The sequence below is a fragment of the Rhinolophus sinicus genome, chromosome 3, assembly GCF_057876585.1.
Source record: "Rhinolophus sinicus isolate RSI-liver-muscle chromosome 3, RSI-T2T, whole genome shotgun sequence".
Taxonomy (NCBI): Eukaryota; Metazoa; Chordata; class Mammalia; order Chiroptera; family Rhinolophidae; genus Rhinolophus; species Rhinolophus sinicus.
The window spans coordinates 47,237,576-47,262,830 of record NC_142503.1 but is presented as its reverse complement, the minus strand read 5'-3'; the positions used below and the strand labels follow the sequence as shown (position 1 = coordinate 47,262,830).

The following is a 25,255-nucleotide window of genomic DNA, read 5'->3' as shown; positions in this document are numbered from 1 at the left end:
GACGCCCTCCAGAAGAATAGGAGGGCTTTGGGGAGGGGTCTGGGGTACTGGGCAGCCTCTCCCATTACTGTGACAGAGAGGGCCACCAGAAGGCACTCACACAATTCTTTGTGGTGACTCCAAGAGATAGACTGCCTTGATGGGGCAGCTGGCAAAAGCATTTCTCACTTCAAGAAATTTTCAATCCAAGTGAAGTAGAAGGAACTAGCCCCAGAAGCAAAGTATAAGCAGGTGAGAAAACGCAGCTTCTCCTCCCAACCTACCCCAGGTGGATGACTGCGACTCTTGCAGCGCCAGCGTTTCCACATCAGAGGCCAGCGATGGAAAGACACCCTCTCTCCTCATTCACAAGGCTAGAAAGGATCAAGGATGAATGGCCTGGCTGAAAAGGCAGTGGGATTAGGCACTTCCTCAGGAATCCTTTTTGAGCATTTTACAGCCAATCTGGTTTTACTTCCCAACAATGGGCTGTAAATGCAATTCAGAAGTAAAGGCTGCAATCCCCAGACTTCAGCTGATGGCTCCTTTCACATCTGAGACATTAATTGCTTACATACCACACTTAGATACCACATCAAAAGGAGGAAGGTCATTTCTGAGGCAAGACTCAGACCCTACACCAAATGGTCACGCCTGTCCCAAGCTGATCATCTCTGTCCTTGTTCTCCCTTAGCTAGAGTGACCACACTTCAAGTAGAGCCAGCCCTTTCAACACCAAATTGTGGGAAGCATAAGCCCAGCTGGCTGGGGCAGCCCCCAGAAGGGACCTGGGAAATGACACACATGCCATATTCCTCAATTTCCAGAAGAGAAAAACAGAACAAACAAACAAAAAAAACAATTTGCCACTGATGTTAGAATAGAACCATATGCAAAAACATCAACGTCAAAGGTGAAATAATGTCCTACTTATTCTCAAGATAAGGAAGAAGACCACCATTCCTGTGTCCTTGTGACCTGTGACCTGCCTCTTCAGTTGTGCGCTGTGATGCTGGGACATGAGCATTGCCAGCGGTGGGCAGTGTCTCTCCTCTCAAGTTCCCAGAGAGGACTACACCCTTGTAGCCCCTGCACAGGCTTTAGACATAAGCTCTCGAATACCCACCTCTATTTCCTCCTTTGACTTGACTAAGGGACACTCACCTGGCAGCTTCAGGCCCTAGGAGTCTCCCTCAGCTGGGTTGGGCTCCATTTCTCCAAGCTTCTCCACTGGGGAAGGCAACGGGCTTAGGGCTGCGCTCAGGGGCAGGGAAACAATCTTTCTGGGTTGTTACTTCCCTGCCTGAGGTGAGGATCTACTTCATTGGTTTTCAACGCAGGCTGCACATTAGAGTTGCCTGGGGAGCTTTTAAAAGCTACCATTGTGAGCCCAGCCCAGCCCTTTTAAATCAGAAGATCTGGAGCTACAAATGGGAAAGGTATTTTTAAATGCTCTCCAGGTGATTCCAATGTGCAGCCAGTGTTGAGAACCAATGATTTACTCTCTCGTGGTCCACACCCTCTGCCTTAAATCTGTTAGGACACAAAGATTGATCTTACTCATCTACTCTCTGGTTTCAGATGATAAAATAAGTAATAAATTTACCAGTGTGACTCTCAGCCAGGAGAGATAGAAAGGTGAGAGGGGAGAAAGAATTATGCTCCCACAAGCTTCCCTACCCCTGCCCCCCACCTTGGCCAGACCTACTTGACTGAGAGATACTGGTCCTATAGACATTTTCCTTTATCCTGGAAATTCCAACACTTAGATTAGGCACCGAGAGGCTGTCCTCCAAACTCAAGCATTCAGTTTCTGCCCACCCTTTGAAAATCAAGCTTTCTTATAAAAAATAAAAACTCACCTCACTTGGACTAGCTTCTTAACCATGATCCATCTAGAGTACAGGTAGTTATCAATTCAAGAAACGGGCCGTGATCTACTGTTTGTAAGATGAGATCAGGCTCCTTCAACTGCAGGCACACTTATCCCTTTGCTCACATGCTGCTTGGACCTAATAGGCTCTCCCAGGAGACGCCCAGTCCGGCCACAAGTAGGCATGGGCACTGTCCCTAGAGGAGGTTCTTGACCTGACCTCTGTTGTGAAGTCCCCGGGAATGTTTCCAATCTAGCTGATAGGGTAGCCGTGAATCCTGGTTTTATATAGTCTGAGAGGCATGATGAGAAACTGATCCCATTTAAATAATGGAAAGAATCAAACTGGTCAAACTTAAACATGCTCTGACTCTTAGACAACCACAGGTAACATCAGAGAAATGTTGCTCCCTTTTTGTCCTTTTCATCCCCCTCCCAACCCCAAAACTCTTTGCTGAGACATTTGTTTACATAAAATAAGATCATTTTGTATTTCAGATGGAAAAATTAATAGATTCAGGGTGAGATTTAAAAGTCCCCCAAATCTCCTAAATGAACCCAATTTATTTGGCCACATGTTTTCAGGTGAGCTTACGTGAAATCACTGTAATCTCCGCATTCTGTGGAGCATCCACTTCTGAAAAAGCTCGGCATTTTTATTTTCTAACATTGCCGGTGCCAGGTCACAGCAATTATGGGCAAATGTCAGTTTCCAAGCCTGCCACTGTGGGTTAAATTGTACATGGTCTAAAATAACAGCAGGGCATCAGCTGCGTCCCTCAGGGTGGGGGGACCCACACGTGGGGCCATGTGCAGCAACAGAGAAGGAGGCGCTGCCTGACGAGCTCTGACACTGGAACCACCCACTAGCTAAAATGCTAGAAGAGCTGCCTGGTGTCCCTTTGGGCCAGGGGCCAATGTGCCCATTTCTGGCAAGTGTTCTCACTCAAAACTTTTTCAGAAAGGGCCAGTTTCAGAACTTAAGAATGGGCCATGTGTTCGTTTCCTAGCGCTGTTGTAACAAAATGCCAGAGCCTGGGTGGCTTAAACAACAGAAATGTACTATCTCACACTTCCGGAGGCCGTGTGAGTTAGCCCAAGATCTAGGAATCAGCAGGGTTGCTTCCTTGTGAGGCCTGTGAGGAAAGAAACGGCTCTAGACCTCCCTCCTTGGCTTGTCGACGGCCATCTTCTCCCTGCGTGTCTTCACGTTGTCTTTCCTCAGTGGGTATCAGTTTCTTGTCCAAACTTCCTCTTTTTATAAAGACAGCAGTCCTTTTGGATTGGGGCCCACCCTCATAAACTCATTTTAACTTAATTACCTCTAAAGACTCTATCTCCAACAGGGTCATATTTTGAAGGATTGGGCATTGAGGCTACAACATATCTTTTTAGGGGAGAGGGACACAATTCAACCTATAACAGACCACAATGAAAATGGAGCCTATTAATAAAAGCTAACATTTATTGAGCATTTATGTACGGAATTTAGCATTGCTCCAAGTATTTTACATGGATTCATTAATTTAATCCCCACAACCCTATGAAGTCAATACATTATCCACAGTTTAGAACTGGGGAAATTGAATCATGGCAAGGTTAGGTGACTTGCCCCAGGTCACACTGCTAGTAAGTGCAGAGCCAGAACTCAGAAAGGTAGCCTGATTCCAGGGCAGATTGTGTCAGCTACTCTTCTCCACAGCCTTGGCATTTGCTGTTTGCGGCAGCGGGAGAACACGCCTCACAGACCTCCCACTATGGGAACTTAACTGACCACGGGCCTCAGCTGCTGCACTCTGAAATCCATCCTCATGTTTGCACTGAGGCCACACTTCCCACAGGCAGCTTCCGGCCAGTGCCTGTACACACAGATGGTGATGCTACCAGTCTGTTCCCAAGAGTGGCGGGACTTCTGTGTGTGACAGCCGATTTTGGGCTCCTGGGCTCCCTGACAGCCTTGGCCCACCCCCCTCCCTGCCCTGCCCTGCCCTGAGCTGCCCTGTCTCCTGCCCTCAGGGTCAGACCTGCATCACAGTCTGATGGTGGGTGCTCCCAGCTTTCTCCAGGTTCCTCCTCATTTTCTTGCCCAGGCGTTTCTCCTAATAAATCCTTGCATGTTTGATCGTGTCTTGATGTCTACATTCTGGGGGTCCTAATCTAATACAACATTCTATCTAATTCAAAAGTTTCAGAAACTATATAGGTTTCATTCTGATTCAAACGGATTGGTGTTCATTGGTATTTTAAAAAACATGACACTAAAAAAAACACTATTACTAGGTATGGCTAGTGATGCTATAAGATGCATTTTTGTTCAGCGTTCAGGAAATTCATGTAGTATATGCCAGGTTTAAGGCTGTTTCTTTTTTTCTTGCTTAATCAGAGCAGGGTCCTCAGAGCCCAGCCCATAGCAGGCCCTTAGCCATGGACTGGCAGACGGACTGATAGACTGACTGCAGGGATAGAAGACCCTTTCTCCTCTGACAGTCTCTAAAATGAGCTTGGCTGGAGGAGGGAGGCGTGTTCTCTGAGGGGGGAGGAAGGAGGAGAAAGCAGCCCAGGCTGATGATGAGGTCCTGGTAGTAAGAGCTTTCACAAGACACAAGCCCCTGTGGGAAAGCTGAGCACTATGGCACTGTCTCTGGTTCTGTATTTGGAGACATGGGAGAGGCCCTCATGGGGTTCAGAAGGAGCTCAATTATGTCTTAGAGGCACGAACACTGCTGTGTAGCAACTGTTTACCTGGGTGGTTCTATTATTAAAATAAACAACTAATTATAGCCCTTTCCTCGTTTCCCTCCCAGTTGAACCATCCAGCTGGTAGAAAACCCCCCAGTCTCAGTGACATTGCTAGTCAGCTAGTTCACTGTCTACAGGGTGATTAACCTCTCTAGGCCTCAGACTTCCCTTTTCTAGCTAAACTGACTCCAAAATAAGGGGTTGGGATGGACGATCTCTAAGCTCCTTTGCTGTGCTAATATTGTCTCTCATGAGCACTGATCAGCCCAGATAAATTCACAGGGTGTTGGGACAGGGTAGAGAACGTCTTCCAGTAATGTACCATTTCTGCCATTTTCTACCCCAGAAAAACCACACACACACTAACCCCCTCACTCGGGGGCATTCTGTCCATAGGCTGGTGTTTTTAACCAAGAGAAGAGAAAGAATATCCACTACTTTACAAGCTTTGTGACTCCCATCTGATAGGTTCGTTGTGCTAACCCAGGTGTTTGCCATAAATTCTGCGGTTTTGTGTTGTTGTTTTAATTTCAGGAGGAGAAGCTTGACCAGTGGTATATTCAAATCTCTGTGATTTGTTATCCTGTTATCCTGGTGCCCTGCTGAATTTCCCCTCCGTGTTTAAAACATAATGCTAGCAGCAACTTTTTCAGTTCAGGAGACCATCTCAGGAATTTTTAAAGCAGGGCATGAAGCTGATGGAAACTGGCTCCCTGACCAGCATAACATATGTGAGGCGGCTTTGATGTGACTGATGGGATAGCCTTTGCTGATAGGGCCTGCTAATAATCCAGCGAGATGATGTCATTCTTGGCAGTACCCAGACAGAGCAACAAGAGGCCAACAGCTCTCCTTGGCTGATAAAGCCCCTTTAGGGTTCCTTGCCTTTGCTGCTGCTGAGCAGATGAGATTGGAAAGCTCTATGAGCCCAGTAGAGCCCTCCTACCTCCTGGGGATGGGAGTTTTCATCAAGAAACTTTGGGTCACTCGCTGGTTTACATAAATCCTTTAGAAAGGTTTGCAGTGCCTTTGAAACTACTCCTTGGAATGGAGATTTATAACAGAGCTAGGAGAGAATTAATTCCTGGGGAGGAGATAGGCCTTTGTGCTGGAATTGCTTCAGCCCATGGGGAGAGACTGAAGCTCTTCTAACCCTGTGAGTCTCTCCTGGTTTTGGATGACCAAGGAAGGGGTGGGACAGGACTCCGAAAGGAAAAGAGGCATCTTCATGGTACTTTTGGTTCTAGAATTATAAAACAAACTATATGCTCTTTAATATAATGCATCTTTTTGGTTTCCTTTTAATTTGTTGGATTTTGCTTAAGCCAAGGAACCCACGGTTCCAAGGGTAGAGACTAATTGGCCGTTTTCACCCCAACACAGTCTGGTCCGGGCGGCGTGTGCCGCGCAGTCAGCAGACCTCTCCCCAGAGGGTCTGTCACCTTCTCTGTGCCTGCACCTCTGACTCTTTGACCATTTAGAATAGATGCTTGTTCTGATATAAGAACTCCCTAGAGCCCCATCTGTACTTGCTGGGGAAGCCCTGAGAAAAATCCACTTCCTTGAGAAAAAGCATGCACTGCAGAAATGTAGCACCTAGTCTGCAAGGAATTTGGTGAAAGCTGGATAGTGGACCATGATATTGCAAAATTCTTGGACTTTCTTTAACAGGCGAGTAGTTTCTACCTTGGCTCAAACAAGAGCATTATTTACCAAACTGCATAGGAAGGCAGGCCATTTGTACAATGGTAAAACATTTTCTCTTTAGAATCCTTGCAGAATAAGAGGCTTTGACCTGGCTGGTGACATTTTTAGTGATTCGTCTGCAGAAAATTTGCAAATAAGTACATTTCTTGGTTTATGGAATAGATCGTATCTAGCAGGCTTGGAAATAGAGCAAGTGTTGGTAAAGCAGATGATATTTTCCAGGTGACTTTATGATAATCAGAACTTTGTTCTCATGAAAAAATCCATCAGTATGCTGAGTTGAAAACATTTGGAAAGAAGGCTGCTGCTGGTTATTCCCAACATCATAGAGAGCAGCATTCATCCACTGCACAGAGACTAATGGAAAGACTACTATGATCCCCATGGTCTTCTAGGAGCCAGGTATCTGGCAGTGGGCAAAGAAGACACAAATCTCTACTCTTGCAGGGCACACATTTTGGGAGGGGGAGACAAGCAATAAAAAAGTAGATAAAATATAGATTGTGTCAAGTGATGATAAATGTTATGGGGAAAACTAAAGCAGGGAAAGGGGAGAGGGAGAACTGAGGTAGAGGTGGGAATGGACAGGGAAGTCTTCTCTAAGGAGGTAACCGTCAAAGGAGGACCTGAAGGAAGGGAGAAGGCAGGGAGTCATGTGAATAACGGGAATAAATAATCCAGGAAAACACAGCAGCAAGTGCAAAGTCCTGAGACAAAGTCTGTGATGGTCAAGAATCAATATGAAGACCAAATGGGCTGGCGTGTGTTGAGCAACAGGAGCGTAGTGGGGAAGTGGTCAGTGGCAGCCAGACCCCAGGTTGTGTAGGCCTCGTAGGGCCAGCCACCATCTGCTTCCTTTTCCCTTCCTCAAAGTATCTCTCTGCTACTGGCCCTTCGCTTGGCACAAGAATCCATAACCCACCATCTTAGAGGTCCACCTCATCCTTTAGGCCATTGCTAATTTCTCTGGCCACAGCCATTGCCAAAGTCCCTTTGTGATAGCAAGTGCACTCATTACTTCCTAGGACTTCCGGTGCCACCATTTTAAACAGCATCATTTCCTGTGTATGTCTGCATTTCCTATCAAGATTCTCACTCAGTTGGGTAAAGCCATGGGTAGCCTTTTCCTTTATGTCCTACAACAGCTGGCACAGTGTAAGGCACTCAACAAATGTAAGGAGAATATTGTGACATAGAAACTCTGGCTCTACATTTAGAGCGCCAAGAACTTTGTTAGCGCTTTCTCCTTTTGCCTGACTGAAAGACAATGCTGTTTAGGGATTGTTTAATCTTGTCTACTAATCAATATTCTTATTTTAAGTACAATCTACAAAAAATAATTCAATTCCAAGTTCCCAAATTGCAGAGTTTCAAAGTTTGCTATATTTGCTCTACTTTATTTAGTTATAATTGCAAAATAGTGCAAGGTTTTTAAAAAGAGTTCTCAATTTTCTCCCCTTAAAATACAAAATAGATTTTCCTTAACCCTACAAGTAGCTTTCAAATGATAAAGATATAATATTCTAATGTTCTTGAATACTGGCTCTTAGTTTAGTGGAAGAATAGACAACTTTTCTCTTGGTGATTTTCCTGAGAGTAGACATCTCACCTTGTTTATCTAGAGGTCTTCCTTGTCTAGAAGCACAGGAAGGGCCCAGTAAATGCCACTCTATATGTTATTATTATCATCCCAATTTTACAGAAGAGAAAGTTGTTATTCAAGGTTGTCGTTTGCTAACGGTCACATACATAATTAGTGGTATATTTGATACTAGAACCCATTTTCTTTCTGACAAAGTGGGTTTGAGTCAGTGTTCACAGATTTATTTGTTTTAGTAATCAGCATTTTGGAATGCATTATAGGAACTAAAACATTGCTTCTAAACAACATGGTTCTTTATTTTTCACATTGTAAATTTGTCATGTAACTCTGAGAGGAAAAATGGGGCAACTTCTTGGGTCCCTGTCTGGTGGAGGCCAAAAGATGGGGGCATCCTGAGCAGAGAAGAGAGCAAGAGGGAGCTGGTACTTAGCACAATAATTGCAGTTAAAGAAAGTACCTGGGAGGAAGAGGGTGACATGGACGCTTGCTATTTTTTTCTGTGGTGAAAAATGTGGCCACTTACTTCTTTTCTGAGTCGTATAATTTGCAAGTATTTGGATGAATCCTGCTAGATGGTGGGATAAAATTTTGATACAACTAAGGCATTTGATAGAGTCGTAAGTGATTTCTGGTTACTGGGCCCTAGAAGAATACCATACTAGCCAGTCAGGAGCCAGGAGGACAGAAGAGCAGGGAGAAATGTTTCTCAAACTCTTGCTCCTGGAGCAGCCTAGACCTGGCAGAGAAGCTCTGCAACCTGGTCTTTAACTGAAGATGGTTCAGTGAGTTATCTTGGTATGACTTCCTCCTCTCTAAGGAGTGGTGAATAGGAAGAGTGGGAGGTTTCATGTCAGAGTGGTGAGTTCAGCCTGCCACGTCCAACTCCCACCCTCTCAAAGCAATGCCTCACTTTTGGCTGTGTCCTTCTGGGTAGGCACAAGGGAGGCCACGGAGTCTGTAGAGCTGAATTCTAGGCCTAATTCTCATGCTCTTTTCATGGCTTTGGGCAAGCTTTCTACTTCTCTTGTTTTTCATTTTGTCAAAGCTGGTTGCTTAGCAATTGATGATTCAGATCATTCACCTGAACTCTCTCTGATTTGATGACATTCTTCCCTAAGGTTTGTTTGCGGAAGATGAAGTTGCATGGAGAGGAGTAAGAAAGGATGGGTAATTTTGGAAAAGCTGGGGTGGGAGGCCAAGGAGTGGTCTTCACGTGATTTTGGCATCTCTCTGTCATATCAGGCTTTTAATCAGGTAATTGTTTGGCACCTCTCTCTGAAATCTTGTTGCACTGGGGAAAGAAATATGGGAAAGGAATCCAAGCCAGGTTGAGAAACGAAGTCCTCTTCCCTTTTTTGCCATTAATTAAAACCTACATCCAGGTAATATTTGGTTATATTTGCACAGCTGATTCAGGCCTCCAACCCACATATTCTTGCCCAGCCTCAAGTTTCCCAATCTGTCACCGCCATTTTAAGATGAATGATCCACGTATTCAGACAGCAAAAATTATCTCACCCAAGCTTACAAACAGTGCCCACTATTTTACCCAGAAACCACAACCAAACAAAAGCAATCCAGGATGATCAAAAGGCAAACATACTAGAGGAAAAAGTAATGGCACCCTCCTGAAATAGTCCCTTTTCAACCTCTTCATCTTATAAATAGTGACTAATTTAATTCCATAAAAATAAATTGGCTCTGGGTCAGATCGTTTGTATCTGCTTGCGGGAAGATGAATTGCATGATAGATTCAGCCAAATATTGTAGCCTAAATATTGGCCCTATTAGAACTGTTGAGCTGAATTGTTCAGAACACAATTCATAACATTCTTCCCCCCTAGTTTTTTCACTGCATTTAACATGCCTTTTTTTCTGTTTCTTAAACTCCAGACAGGAGCCCCCAGAGTGACCTAACGCTCTTTGACATACGCCGTTTTCTGATTTATGGGAATCATGAAAGATGATTGTATTCAACCTGAATGAAGGTCCTCACTGTGAAAGCCTCACAAAGACCACAAGCACGGACACTTGTCTGCTGCAGGCAGGCCTCCAGGCCTTTGACAAGGGCCATTCAGCACACAGGCAGCAGCCCGGGCAGCCCTTGGACTCAGGGGGCTTGTTTTTGCTAGGACACTTTGATGGGTTAGGGAGCTTTTTTGGGTTCCGTGCAAAAGTTCCCTGTAAACATTTGCTCAGTCTGTATATGATAAACATTTACAAACTCTTGAGCACGGGGAACTGAGCAGAGAGAGTCCAGGGGACAAAGTAGCAGGACACTTTTAGCAGCCCCAGTCATGTGCCAATGTGACAAATTTAACAGCTCAGCTGGAGTTGTCTGGGCTTTATGTAGTTCATATAAGAGACAGCAGAGCCAGACCCAGTCTGCATCCCCAGTCTGACTGTGAGTGGAGTAGTGATGAATCTAGGCTCAGACAGAGACCTAACAAGTGTGTATAGGCATAAGATGTGTCTCCTTGGATGAAATGTTTGGTTGTCTTTGGTGACTTCTGCTTTATGGAGAGAGATAAGGGAAGAGTATTCCTCCCTAGCTTTTCTTTCTCATCTCTCCATTTCACAGTTGAGCCTGGAGAGTGGAGGAAAAGTCAGAAAGCAGTATGGGGTAGTGGTTCAGAGCTCACGCTGGGAGTCTGGCAAGACAAATGTGTTATCCCACATCCACACGGCTTAATGAGCTTTCATGGTCAGGGACCATGAACACGCCTGGCCTTCCTGGGCTAAAGCCTAGATCCAAGTTGAACAAGAGAACTTAATTGTTTTTCTTACTAAATGAACAGAACTTGGCTTTTCCAGGCGGGCCAGGACAGGCCACAAAGTGGAATGGAGAAGAAGATTCTCAGGAGAAAGAAGCTTTAGGACAGGGAAGTTAAGTTTAAAAACAGGATGGATTACAATTACAGGAGATCTCTTGTTAATGTTTCATTCTTTTCCTTGGACTTTTTTCTGCATTACAATTCTCTTCACCACCCCCAGAATTTTAGTACATGTCTGCTGTTCAGAATACCTTACTGAGTGATGTCTTGAAAGATAAAGGAAGAATAACAGTGTCCAGAGTTGGCAGAAGTGGTACCACATAAGGCAGCAGCCACAGGAGCTAAGAATGATACCTGGGAGCCAGGAGAGAGCAGAGAACTAGGGCATGGGGTGAACTGTCTCAGGACTGAATGGGACATCAACCCCCTTCTAGAAAGAATACAGGAGAAAAGAGGGAAGGGGGTATGGGGTGAATCTGGGCTGCCCAAAACATGTTAGATGGAGAAAGAGCAAGCCATTGTATTGGTATGTTAAGAGTATGACCTCAGATGACTAGAAGACTTGGAAGTTATCCAGAAGGTAGATACTTGGGTTAGCATTATTAGTGTATGACCTGGTGATTAGGTTTCCTCAGAGCTTCCCACCTCAGACACTGGGGAAAGGGCTACAGAACTTATTTGAAGCTCCTTAGTACCTGCTTGGGTAAAGATGAGGGCCCCTGAGACACGGGTAGCCTGACAGGGTCCTCAGGGGCGGTCATACTGTCAGTGTCCATTGTGAGCGATCCCCATGCACCTCCTTCCTGGCTTTCTCCAACTACTGAACTATCATCATCCCTTCTTCAAGGCACTGTGGTTCCAGAACATGTTAAGTGGAACCAGTCCTGAGTCAATATCAGCAACACATGTTGCTCCCTGGAGAACCACCGTTCCTACACCCTGGTCCAGCTCCCAAGTTTGTCCCATGGCATTTTGAAGCTCCAACCGATTCCTCCTCCATGTCTGTACTTTCTGAGACAGCGCACAAAATGGATCAAGGGAAAGAAGGTATCTGAGGTCAAAATAATAAGTTCTCGTCGAGACAGGTTGCCTCTGCCACCCTGCCTGTGTTGTTCTGACCTCTTCGCTTGGGAAAAGAAGAAAAAACCAGCACCTGAGACCTCTGGATGCTCCTCAGGTTCTATTCACAGTCCTCCTGGAGGTAAGGATGGTTAGAAACTTACAAGGTAAGAAACCTTCTGCACTGTTGTTGTCCGCTGGTCCTCAGCAGTGGAGGTCAGCAGTGGAGCTGACAGACTAGGTGGTCCCAGGAGCTGCTCACTTCACTCTACTTCCCCATGGCCTTCATCTGCTACCAGAACATTTGGTAATTGCCCAGGAAGGAGAGGCGTGTGCAATCACCCAGAGGGAAAATCACTTAGCCAGAACAACCAAGTGTGGCCTAATCTGAATGATTGTTATACAGGACACACCTCTCAGGAGCTTTAGGCTACTTGCTTAAGCTAAACTGAATAACAAGCCTGTAAGCTACAGACTCATTTCAGGTGTTGACAAACACTTGCAAAGGTCTTCACCTCTTCTTCCCTCTGCATTTGTTTTTTAAACACATAAAAAACAGTGCCATTCCCTGGAGAAACAAAAGCAGCTTCTCGGTAGAGATTAGTGTGCCTGGTTGACACCCAAACTGACAATTTTTAAAATTCACTTAAACATGCTCTCATGTTCTATAGAGATAGTATTACAACAGGGCCATTTGTTATAGAGCTGCCTCTTTAAAATGGCTCCAGAGAAGAGCCAGCCATTTTCATTTTTAATAATGACTTGATGGACACGTAGAAAGGATGTGTCTCCAAGGAAAGCTTCAGAACAACCTGTGATGAGAGCCCAGTACCAGCCGAGCCCTGCTACATCACACTCCAGGCGCTCATCATCCAGCTGATGTTTTGAAATGTTTTTGCACAAAACATGACACAAAATGAGTTGTCAGCTGGGGTATGACAATTTTTTGTTGCAGGCAATACATTTTATTTGCAAAGTTTGTAGTTGTAACCGAAGTTCCAAAAAATGTGAAATTATCTTAACTTCTTTCACACTCAACACCGTATCAGCAGACACCAGTTTTTGCCTTCAAAACATCCCAACCACAGCCATCATTAGGCTGACATCTGCAACAGCCTTCCTGCCTCCACTCTTGCCCAAACTCTACCTCCTCAGTAGATTTTTAACGAGAACCAGAACAAATTTGGAAAATATAAGTTAGACCGTGTTACTCTTCTGTTCAAAACCCACCAATAGCTTCCCATCTCATTCAGAATAAAATCCAAAGTCCTTAGCTGCGCCCACAAGACCCAGCTAGCTCTCTGACCTTCCCTCTCATTACTCTCCCATCTTCCACTCTGCTCTGGCCTCACCTACTTCCTTACTTCTCCTCAAATATAAACAAGTCTGTATCCCAGGGCCTTTGCACTTTCCATGCTCTCTCACTAGAATGCTCTAGCCTTACAACTTGCTCCCTTATTTCCTTATAGTCTCTGATAGGACGCCAATTTGTCATCAAGGCCTTTGACACCCCTAATCACTCCCTATCCGTCCTAGCCTGCTTGAGTTTTCTTTATATTATGTATCATCACTTGACATATTGCGTAAGAATGTGTTCATGTGTTTATCGTCAGCCTTTCTATCTGAGCAGGGACTTTCTTTTGTTCACTACCGTATCCCCAGTGCCTGAAACAATTGCTGGCACAGAGCTGGAGCTCACTAAATATTTATTGAGTGGATGCATCAATTCCTGAGTCCTAACGCTCTGTACCATCAGCTGGGCATCAACAATGCCCAGTAAGGCGAGAAGTGATGCAGGAGATGTTAATAAGAAGAAATTACCAAGATGGTCAAGGGTTTTTAGAGAATAAGCAATTGTAGGAGAAACATTACTTATAAATCAGGGAAAAAGAAAATAAGCAGAAAGTGATCCTGGATGGTGCTCACCCACTTGCTGAACCAACGCCAGGCCAGATTTGTTCTCCTCTGCTGCAATCTGGTTCTTGTCACACACCGACCTAGACATCTATTTTGATACACATATTATATGTCTCTTGGCATGCAGAGTACTCATATCACTTACCAGATTTATTGAAATTATGGAAAGCAGTGTGAAATGCCTCCTGCCATATGGGAAAAGAGGTGAAAATGCTGACATTTGGCCCTTGGCCAATTTCACAAAAGTTTAGAGTTTCAGACTTTCTTCTCCTCCCGAGTGTGGTGGCTCTCTCTTATCAAACTTCTATTCTCTGAGGATCTATAACGACATGTCTGCATATCTGGTGGTAGTTTAATAGTATTTAAAGAACTATGTTTTGATGTGTGTAAAAATGGACACTTTGTCCCAGCTGTTATGAGAATTAGAAAGGCTTTCTTTTGACCTTCTAATTGTCTTTTTTCTACATTTCGCTTTATTTATTTTGGTGAGCTAGGAAAAGGCTTGAGGGGAACCAACCTATTTGATATACAAACATGGAGCCCACGAGGCGCCAAGCCCGGGGAGTCTGGTAGTAGCAGCTGCTGCCTCCACCACCCACTTCTCCTGGGACCGTAGGCAAGTCCCCCAATGTCTACACCTCACTGCTCACTCTGCTACCACTCTCTCTCACCTGCACCATTGCAGGAGCCTCTTACCTGGTCTCCTAATTTCCTCTACTGTCAGTGGAGACGTCATAGTACCTTCCGCATGCGGTTGTGAAGATTAGGTGAGATGGTCCATTAAGACGCTTTACCATGGCGCTAGCACAGAAGCTCTCTGTAAAGTTTTACTGGGGATTATCATTATCTTTTATGATGATTATAGCTCATGTTCCCATGGGACTCTTTTATTGGGAGTTGACAGATCTTTTCCCCCTAGATGTAGTTCTTTTCTAGATTCTATTTTTGATTTAAGTGAGTCACTTTGGCTAGGGAAGTAGTCATTCTGAACTACATGTTATGCACGTTTTTAGCTGGTGCTAGTACTTTATGCCAGCCTGGCAATGATGTTATGGAAATACATCCCAATGTTGTGTAATTACCCTATAATACAGAAATACAGCTTTTGTTGTTACTGAATCTAAAACACCTTTATTTCCAAATTGTTTTAATATACGGTCATGAGGTCAGATCAACGGAAATAAACAACTGCTTCTCAAACCCGTATCTCATCTTCAGGCCCCATATGCAGCCTAGATGTCCTATAGTAGACATGGTCTCAGCCCTCAGGAGTGTGTGTGTGTTTAATGCTATTGAGGAAAAACACTTAGGAAACAAATTTTGTATTTCAAGAGGAACTTCATGTCCATTGTGCTAACCTGGCACTAGACCACCATCCAAAATTTACCACCAGCATTTCCATGATGCGAGGCAAAGTTTTCTGTAGTTTCTTCAGAGACAGCCATTTTGAAATACCCACTCTGATCCCTTAAATACGAAAAAGCTCACAGGACTGGAGCTGCCTGAGACTCCAACTCTAATCCTGATCTTTCCAAATGAAGGGAAAGAAATATATCTTTATCTGTGTTTTTTTCCTCTGTCTATTGAGCACCCATGATATGCAAAGCACAGGTTGGGAGCACCTGCAAGAATACAGCTTACGCTCCCGAGGGGGTCTGAGCCTCAGTGCATTAATGTCAGGCTTCCCAAGTGTTTTTTTTCCAATTGCTCATGCGGTTTCTATTCCTTTGCCTGTCTATCCTCAGGTGGTGTTTTATGTTTGTTTACTCTCTGGAAGATACTTCAGAGTTCTTCTGTTTGCAGTGGTAACTGTGTTCAGAAGGAGAATGCCCTTGTTAGCATGGAATGAGAGGCTGCAATTTTTCCAGAAAAGAATTTTGTTAATTTTCAAATGAAGTGATAGGTAACTAGCACCATATACTTATCACTAAACTAAGTTGACTATGGTTTGCAAAAGGTTAAGTGTTTATAAAGAATAATTCAGTTTTGCCTTGTTTGTACAGATATTATCAATGGGTGGTAAAGTTTTCCATTTATATGTGCTGTTGGGTTATCCTAAGACGTCAGGTCCAAAATGTTCATCTTAACTATTTTGATTAACATTTTTTTAAAGGTGTATTTCATATGTCTTGCCATTTTAAATCGACTGACTGAACATATTTCAATGTCTTCTTGATGACTCAGAGTCATCACTGTGAGCGTGGATAATTTGACTGTGCCGTGGATAAGCAATGACGTCAGGGCCTGTTGAGTTATGAGCTGTGCTGGGAAAATTCCTGGGCAAATGTCTCAGGGTCTTAGATTTATTGAGCTCTAACAATTTTTCTAATCTTCCCTGGATGTCAGACTGTTACTTTTTACTGGTTTGCTGTATTTGTCTCTAGAAACCTTCCTCTACTCTTTTCCTTTATACAAGAACTGTTTTTGAGCATTCACGACGTGCCAGGCCTACTTCCACAGGCAAAGGGTATAGTTCAGTTGAGACTACCCTGGGCAAGGGCCTGCATGCATGGAGCAGACCTGCGTGTGGGAGAGGCAAAAATACGCAAGGTCACAATTAAACAAGTGAATTCTAATTTGGTTTTGTCTGGGAGAATGAATAAACATACTTAAGGGAGTTATCCATAAATTAAGGATAAAGAGGATTGAAGAGCATTGCATGCTCAGAGTCCATTTCTCTTTACTTGTGAGTAATTCCCAAGCAATGAGATTGTTGGCTTCATGGCTGTCTGAAAATATGAAGCTTCTGTATTCCCACAGAAGACGAAGCATAATATCGAAACTGAATATTCTGCCCAGCCCTTGGCCTGCAACTTAAAACTGACACATGGCATCTGGCAGTCTAGAGATTCCAAATTCACTTCTCTAGGCCCAATTTGCCTTGGTCTCCAAATTTGAGTATATAACTGCCAAGTCCCCCTCTTCATGTGGATGTTTCATGGCATCTGAAATTTTATTCCACCACTCGCCATCCCTTCCATCCCATTCTCTCTTCCTCTACTTTTCTCCATCATAGCAAATAGTGCTATAATCTTCCAAAAATCAAGGAATTATTCTCAAGTTCTCTCTTTCCCTCATACCCCTCTCCCTCAAGCCCTACCCCACAACTAACTCATCAACTAAGCCTGGGGATTCGCCCCCCCAAAAAAACCCCCACAAAAACATATCCCAAATCTGAATCGGATAATGATTTTTCCCTGTTCAAAGTCTATCAGTGCCTTGTTTTGCTCTTAGAGAAAAATCCAAACTCCCAACCGTAGCTTCAGGGCATGATCAGACCAGTCTCCTGTTGATGGTTTTTATTTCCTCTTTTACCCTCCTGTCCCTCTCCTGCCATGCTCTATCCACGTGGCCTTCTTTCTGTTCTTCCCCACTCGTATCTTGGGCCAATACTCTGTATTTCCTCTGCTTGATTATTCTGTCCCTGACAAGCCCAACAGCTGGCTCCTTGTTATCACTGAAGTTTTAACTTTAATGTCACATCCTGTCCTTAGAAAGTACATCTAGGCCAGTCCTTCTCATGCTTTAATGTGTATACAAATCACTGGGATGCAAATTCTGATTCAGGATATCTGGACGGGAACCTGAGATGCTACATCTCTAACAAGCTCCCAGGTGCTGCTGCTGCTGCTGGTCTATGGACCACACTGTAAGCAGTGGGCAACCAATACATGTTTGTTATTGAATACATTTTCTGCTATTTCAGCCCTCAGGGGGCATGAAAGAGCCAAGTCTCTAGCTTTGGGTGAGAGCAAGCCAGCTAGAAGGCATTTCTGGTGCAAGCACTGAGGTTTTAGATGAGGCCTTTATAAGACCTTTATCCTTCACCAAAATGTTCAAACAATGATGATGTAGTCTATTTGGAAAGACATGACAAAATCAGTCACTGTTTTCAAGTGGAGATTCGTTTGTTTTCAGAGTACTCCTGATTTAGAGTTTATGTCATTCCTTGAATTGAAACTTTTCAAATCCAGCACTGCATGCAATTGAGAGCAACAAAGGCTTCCCAGCCAACTCTTTAATTACTGTATATACCTTGCCCATAAACATAATAAGCAACATATTCTCAGAATAGGGGTTCTATGCCAGTGAGAGTTCAGACGCTCAAATCTGAGATTGTACTTCAGCTTTCTGCTTTGTAAATTTTCATGAAAAACTAAACACAGATCACAACTGGTGATACAGCTTTCCTTATGAATAAAACAGAGACCATACCTTCATTTTATGAGGTATCTTTGCAATATTGTCACAATCAACCAATCAACCCACAAATGCTTGATATCTACCTACTATATGCAGGATATTTAGAGCAAGGATTTTAAGACATGGCCACTGCTCTTTGAGGTTATTACAACTTAGGTAAAAGACACAAATATCCATAGAAAGTTGATAATGTGAAGCAATATACAATTAATAACTTACCATTTTGAAGACAAGGACCTAGAACGTCTGATACTTCTAAAGATCTTTCCAAGCCCATGATATGCCCACTCTGTGTTCAGCACTAAAAGAATGATATAGGCCAGTGTATGTCAAACTTCAAGGAAAAAAGAATGCCCTTATTAAAAAATAAATTCAGATTCATTGGGTCTGGGTGGGGCCCAAGAACTTGGATTTCTTACAGGCTCTCAGGTGACGACAATGCTAGTGGTATGAGGACCACACTCTTTGTTGCAATGGGATTGAAAAGTGCTACTCAAAATGTAGTCACCAAATTCCCAGGCGCCACCCCAGACTGACTGAATCTGAATTAATGGGGATAGAACTCAAGAATGGTGTTTTAACAGACTCTCCAGGTAATTCTTATGTATTTTAAAGATTGAGAAGCACTGGTTCAGACATTAAGTGCTAAGGGCCAGATGTGCTGGATTCAGGACACATGTCCTTTCCTCAGCGATTAGCCCCCAGGGTGATATCAGGCCTCAGACTTTTCAGGGACTGTCAATTTAGTACCAAGTGGTCTGGTTTGACTTTTGCAATATAAGTAGATAGAAGGCTGGCCAGGAGCCCCAAATAGAGACTGACACACCCTTACATGTTGTTAGGCACAGACTGGATCAGACCAGAGAATAGTGGCCAGAAAGGAGGCTGTGATGTAGCCAGACTGATTCCTATTGTTATTGTAATACTCATGAGGAGCAGAGACTGTAATGGGTTTAGCAGATGTGGACATACGGATGCCATAGTTCTCCCTGCCTAAAAGGGAAATGTAATCATCCTATGTATTTCCCCATCCTCTGGACTGAGATTAAGTTGTCCTGGGCTCCCAGACACTACCCCAGATGGTACTAGCTGATATACTTCAAGCACATCACTATGTACACATGCAAACCACTGAGGGCAACTAGTTTCTGGAGACTGAATGCGTGGCACTATCCACGTCCCCAAGGTCCCTAAGACACTGCTGGGAGGAAGAGAGGTATGTGCGACCTCAGGTGCTGGGAGGTCTTGGGAAAATGTGGACCCATGGAAACCCCTTCGGGAGAGGGAGCTAGGCAGACATTGGGAAATCTAACAATGAGAGCAAAATATATTCAAGTTCTGGCATTTTTGCTCTCTTTTAATTTCAACACTGTTTTACTGTTTAATTTAGGAAGCATCTTTTTGGAATTGAGGTAGGACCATCAACTTTTCATCCAGCAGAAAATTAGAACAATGATTTCATTTATTTATTTTGAAATGGTATAATGACTTTTTCTAGCTAGTAAAAATGAGACAAAGGCAAATGCTAACGTGGAATCCACAAACTCCTTGGATCATTAATTTTCTTTGATCTACTTGATTCCACAACTCTCAGAAGCTCATTAATCAGGACTTGTCACTGCCTCTGACTCTGGAGGTTGAGCCTACCAGAATTCAGTTCTAGAAGATTAACAAGGAGCAAGTCTGCACCAGGCCAGAATTAGTCTCATGCCATGGATTAAAGAGAAGCCCTTCCAATTGTCCCCAGACTACAAACACAAACAAAGCAAAAACAAACAAACAAGCAAACACAAAAGAGTCAGGAGAGGCTGTTAGTCTCCTCTTTTCCTCACTGGATTGCCCTGAATTCTCCTGTGGGAGCTTCAGTTGAAAGCTCTGAATTCCATTAAAATACAGAGTCCTACAATGGGCAACACCTTTAAACGTACCGAAATGTGAAGCATTTTGCCTGGAAGAAGGGGGAAACCACAGGGCATCATGACAGAGGAATAGAAGAAGTCTTGCTACAAACATAGTTTTCTGATTTCCAGACTGTTGCTAGGACGGTGCCCAACCTTAGGAAAGTTACATAATGCCTTTTAGGAATGAAGTTTCTCCATCTGACAGATCACAATAATACTTACCTTATACCTTATTCTCCTCCCAAGGCCAGTTGGAGAATAGAATGAAATAATAGGTTTGAAAGTATTTTGAAAAGCTGAAACCTACAAATATAAGCTATTATTTTCTAAGGTAGTTTCCTTGTCTTGTGCAAGGTAGATCTGAGCTTTCTAGGAAGATCAAGTACCAACCAGTAAATTGAAAGTAAACTGATGCTTTTAAAAGGAAACGTGCTGTGTATAAACAGTGCATGCATTCTTGGGAAGTCTTATCTCCCTTAAGATACAACAAAACACAGTGTTTAAACTGCCAGACAGTAATCCTGGAACCCAAGTGACTGTGTTTGCAGTAACAGGTGCTTAAGCTGGAAGACACTTTATGGCACAACCACAATAGCCCAAACCAACCCACTGATAGCCTCAAGGTAGTTTGTTTGGACCTTGGTTTTTATTCAATCTTAATTGGCTTCCTTTCTGGAACTTCACTATGTGCAAAAAGCTTTTGCTTTAAATTGTGTGTTGAGTTATTTCAAGTGTCAGAGTCAGAGGGACACAGCCCTGGAAATGATAAAGATTAGAAAGAAAAGTCTTTGAACACGTTAGCCATTGATCCCTAGAGTTTATGAAGATGGATTTATTAGACTCCAAATTCTCCCAGGCAGGCCATGGATTAGCTGGACAATCAGAGGACTGGGAGTGAACAGTATACGAAGCATGTGCAACAGAAAGATGTTTCCACCTGGAAGAATGGCTCAGTTCCAGTGTGATTCCTTGTGGATTTGTTAATTGGATTTGTTCTTGCAGTTAAGGCAAATCAGCATATAGACTAGTTAGTGGTTTCTGGCACTGCAAAACTGGAATTTTGCTCAAGGAAAGGTTGGCCAAGAAATAAAAGCACTTTCTCAAGAGGTTTAGTCCTACTGGACTGAAAGAAAATTTACATGTTAAGCAGAGCCAGAAAGGAAAGTGAAATTTCTGTATGTCTAAATTTCACTACTTAGGATGGGAGATTTAGAGTTGATGTATTTAAGCATTTCCACATACCAAAAATGCATTGGGTTAAGTAACTCTTTGGAAAAAGTACATGGATACAAAGTTGTGTGGCCACAAATCCAGCACCTCATGTTCCACTTGAACACTGTCGTCACATAATCTTCATGGATACATCATAATGCTGTTCTACTGATTAAAAGATGGTGCTACTGGCGTCGCCACCCTGTTTCCCTGAAAATAAGACCTAACCGGACAATCAGCTCTAATACGTCTATTGGAGCAAAAATTAATATAAGACCGGGTCTTATTAGGTCTTATTTAGGTCTTATTAGGCTACGTCTTATTTTCGGGGAAACACGGCATTACTGAGCACAGGTGTGCCTTAAAGACCTCTGTAATGAAGCGCTCTTGCCACACTGGATGTGTGAAGATTGTCCTTGAATTTGCCGCTGCGGCTGTTGTATGGCCAGTGCAACTGCTGGAATGAAAGTGTGTCCACAGTTACCTACTACTTGGGAGGAGTCATCTGGCTCTCTCGCCTGACAGGAACTGGATAAGGCCCGGAAGAAAGGAGGCATGTAGTGGACAGCTAAGGTCGGCTGTCCTAGATGGACAGATGAAAGTGTGTCTATAACCTCTCAAAAGGTTATAGAGCTAAATGCAATGCAGAATCCTAGATTGGATCCTGGAACAGGAGAGGGGCGTTAGTGAAAGAAATGGTGAAATCTGAATGAAGTTTGCAGTCTAGCTAGTAGTCTTACTCCAGTGTTAACTTCTTAGTTTGACGAATGCACCATGGTTATAAAAGATTTTAACATTAGGGGTGCTGAGTGAAGAGTGTATGGGAAGTCTCTGAACTATCATTGTAACTTTGCTATAAATCTAAAATTACTGAAAAATAAAAAAATATGCAGGCACACCTTGTTTTATTGCGCTTCACTTTATTGTGTTCACAGATGTTGTGTTTTTTACAAATTGAAGGCAAGACCCTTCACTAGCAAAAAGATTATGAGTCACTTTATTGCAGTGGCCTGGAACTAAACCCGCAGTATCTCTGAGGTCTGCCTGTATACATTTTTAAAATGACTGTGGGGGCTAGCCTGTAACACAGAGGAACGAAATGGGCCAGGATGGAACAGTCGCAAACTGATCAGCTGTTATCTTGTCTCGAGAATGTCAACTGCTCACCTCCAGCCAGTTGTTGCCATGTGGAAATGCAGGCCCCAGCTTTATAGATTTTCTCACTTTTCGAGTATCCCCAAAATCTGTGCTCGCGGGAGTGTGTGTGTGTGTGTGTGTGTGTGAGAGAGAGAGAGAGAGAGAGAGAGAGAGAGAGAGAGAGAGAGAGAGAGAGATCTCACTTTTAAAACAATGGCTGAAAAATTTGAAAATACTTTAGGAACCAATTAAATACTGGGTTCAGGTGGCCCTGTGTCTGACTTCTCTTCTGGGCACTAGAGCAATGAGTGTTCAAGAGAATGATCTCAGAAGCTTAAAGATGTAAATTCCTGTGGTTCTGACTGGGAAGATTTAGGGTCAACCCCACTATCCTACATTTAAAAAAAAAAAAAAAATGTACCCTAAGTGGTTTTGACACAGGAGGTTCATGGACTCCACTCTCCTTAAAGGAGAAACATTCCTTTAAGGAATGGAATTCCTTTTCCCTTAGCTTCTTCACTCACTTTAACTCAACTTTTTAGTCTTTCTCTCATCATTCGTGATACATCTTCAAGGCCAGTATTAAAATACAGGTTCAGCACTCTGCTGTCTAATACGGTAGCCGGGTGACTAGTGCGCAGTTGAAATACAGAGTTCTAAGTGTAAAATATACACAGGATTTCAAAGACTTAGTACAAAGTAAAAAAAAAAGTAAAATATCTTAATAAATGTTTAATATTAAATGTTGAAATGATAATGTTTTAGATATATTGGGCTAAGCAAATCTATTGTCAAAATTAATTTCACCTGCTAGGAAACTTAAAGTTACATGTGGGGCTCACAGTTGGGATTCACATTATATTTCTATTGGACGGTGCTGATCTAGGAAACTGGGTGAGGAGGGTTGTTTTCCCGTCAGACCTGAGTAGGTATCGAGGTGAAAGGAGTGCCTAGTGTTCATGCACCCAGACTTCTGCCAAAATCACCAGGACCAGGGATTTCACACTTGAGGACAGAGCTCCAGACAAATAAACACTGTTCGCACCTCAGCGTGTCTCCCTGGAGACACAGCAGGAGACCGCTGGCCGAGATTTGGGGCCCTCTGGTCCTGGCCATCTCTTCCTCTGTCTGGCACCAGAGGCATGACTAAAAGCCATTCACATAATTAACATATCACAAAAGGGTGGGACAAGGGCCGCTCATCGTAGATACCATTTTCAAGAGATATAAGAGAAGCTGCAAACTCTGTCAGATATCAAAGTGGGCACAGATTAAGACAATTCCCTGATCTAATCTCCAGTTAAGAAATAGCATTTTCAGAAAACACCAATAAAGAGGTTTTTAGAAACTTTTTAGGCTGATATTAGAGTAAGAGTCATTAAGTAAAGTTATCAAAATGTGGACATTGAGAGAAGATAGAAAAATCTACCATAACAATGACAAAGTAGGGTTAGGAGATCCCATTAGAGATTTGGGTTGAGCAGAACACCTCAAACTCGATTTTCCATTTCATTTATTCATCTGATCTACAAATGCATTAGGTCAGCACTTTCTATTCTTGTTTTTATTTTTTAGCACTTTCTATTCTTAATTCTTTTAAAATATCTATATGCTTCAAGAGAAATTTTATCCATGTGTTTCTGATTCATTTATGCTTAGCTAATCAACATACCACTTTGTAAGAACCATCTGAAGTCCAAAAATACTCTTGATCCTCATTAATAATCCTGTTTTCTTTCAATCTGAAGGTCCTGTTGTGTCTATACAGAAACCTGGATTCAGATCTAAAGTCAGAACCCACCCAGTGTAAGTAGTTTTATAATTTGACAAGATGAATTTTACTGATTTGGTTTTAAAGCGCTGTTCCAGAATCTTTGCCTTACCTACTCACTTTTTTGGAGATCATCTTGGTCTCACCTGCCTGGGTCATGTGTACTGACCTTTGTTGATTTTGTTGTTGTTTCTTTATGCACACCTCTTTTCCTTTGGTAATTAATTCTTTCTCAGTTTCAATCCTGTGTCTGCAAACCCTCAACCTCCCACTTCTACTTTCTGTTTCCAATGCTCTTGTTACTCTCTCTTCCTCTGCAACACCCACCTCTCATCAAATTCAGTGTTCATTTCAAGTTAAACTCCCAATTGTAAACGTCTGCCATTACCTCAGTGTAGCTTTCCTTCTGTCGTGTTTTGTTGCCCAGCATTTTGCAAATGTCTTTCCGGATGTTCTTCCTCTTGTCACCCTCCATTCCATCCATGGTACTGCGGGGATGGAAATTCTGCAGAGGGTCTGACCAGTAATATTGCATACCGGTAACAGTCGACACCCGTGCAGAAAGAGCAACGTGTTATTAGAAATAGAGATAGTCTTGGAGGCATATTCACTGGACCCCAACACAGAGGACTACTTAAAACCCACTGACCTGGCAGCATGTTATACTAGAACTATTCATGGCTTGGCCTCTTACTTTTGATTTGTTAACAAAAAGGAAATTAAAAAAAATAAGGCACCAATAATAAGTGCTGTGTTGATGACTTTGAAATATATGGTCATTTCAGCACTGTCATTTTTATAAGATAGAAGAATGTGTAGTCTATATATTCTAAGTCAGAACTGATGGTTTTAACAGACCCCTGGCTACAACTTGTCTTCAGGATTCCCATCTCTTACTACATTGGTCCATTCAGTTTCTCAGCCTCCCTATTCAGACAATGATTTCCCTAGGAGTACTCCCCACCACAGCCTGCTATTGCGTCTCCACTCTTATGGGAAGTCCCAAACCCTATCAAAATACATACAATTTCCGTCTTGCTCCCTTGGAAACTTCCTTAGGGGCGATGAGAGTTACCTGAGCCGAAGAGTCAGGAAGATCAAGCAGTGAGACTTGGATGCCTCAGCCCACTTCCAAAGTTAACAATTTCCAAAGAAGACATATGCATTAGAACCATTAATGTAAGGATCAAAGTAGGACAAAGGTCAGAAATTAGAAGGGAGAGAAGATAAACATGTCAGAGGCCTCAGTTAAAGAGAATTAATTGGTACACGAGAGCACTAAGCTGAGCTCTACGTTTCATGGCAATTAGAGGAAAAGGCAAGAGATGTTGAGTTTTATAGTTTTCAGTCTCTGATCAACGAAGCTTATGAATTCTTTGG

General features: G+C 43.0%; 1 protein-coding gene and 1 long non-coding RNA gene across 5 annotated transcripts in view; one reads left to right on the top strand and one right to left on the bottom strand.

The window, feature by feature from the left end:
• LOC148758485 (uncharacterized) overlaps positions 1 to 2,022 on the bottom strand; it is a 32,076-nt gene extending 30,054 nt beyond the window's left edge. Inside the window, exon 1 of one of the 4 annotated variants that reach the window (XR_016020637.1) lies at positions 1,842 to 2,022. Coding sequence is in view for 2 of the 4 variants with exons in the window: in XM_088796571.1 (XP_088652697.1) it covers positions 1,842 to 1,867 (26 nt within the window). In the remaining 2 variants the exon portion in view is untranslated. The remainder of the gene's footprint in view (positions 1 to 1,841) is intronic. The other 3 variants (XR_016020638.1, XM_088796571.1, XM_088796570.1) reach the window with 3 other exon arrangements.
• LOC109445683 (uncharacterized) overlaps positions 1 to 25,255 on the top strand; it is a 296,083-nt gene that overhangs the window by 261,414 nt on the left and 9,414 nt on the right. Inside the window, exon 3 of the long non-coding RNA XR_016020639.1 lies at positions 23,853 to 23,910. This is a non-coding gene — a long non-coding RNA (uncharacterized LOC109445683). The remainder of the gene's footprint in view (positions 1 to 23,852; positions 23,911 to 25,255) is intronic.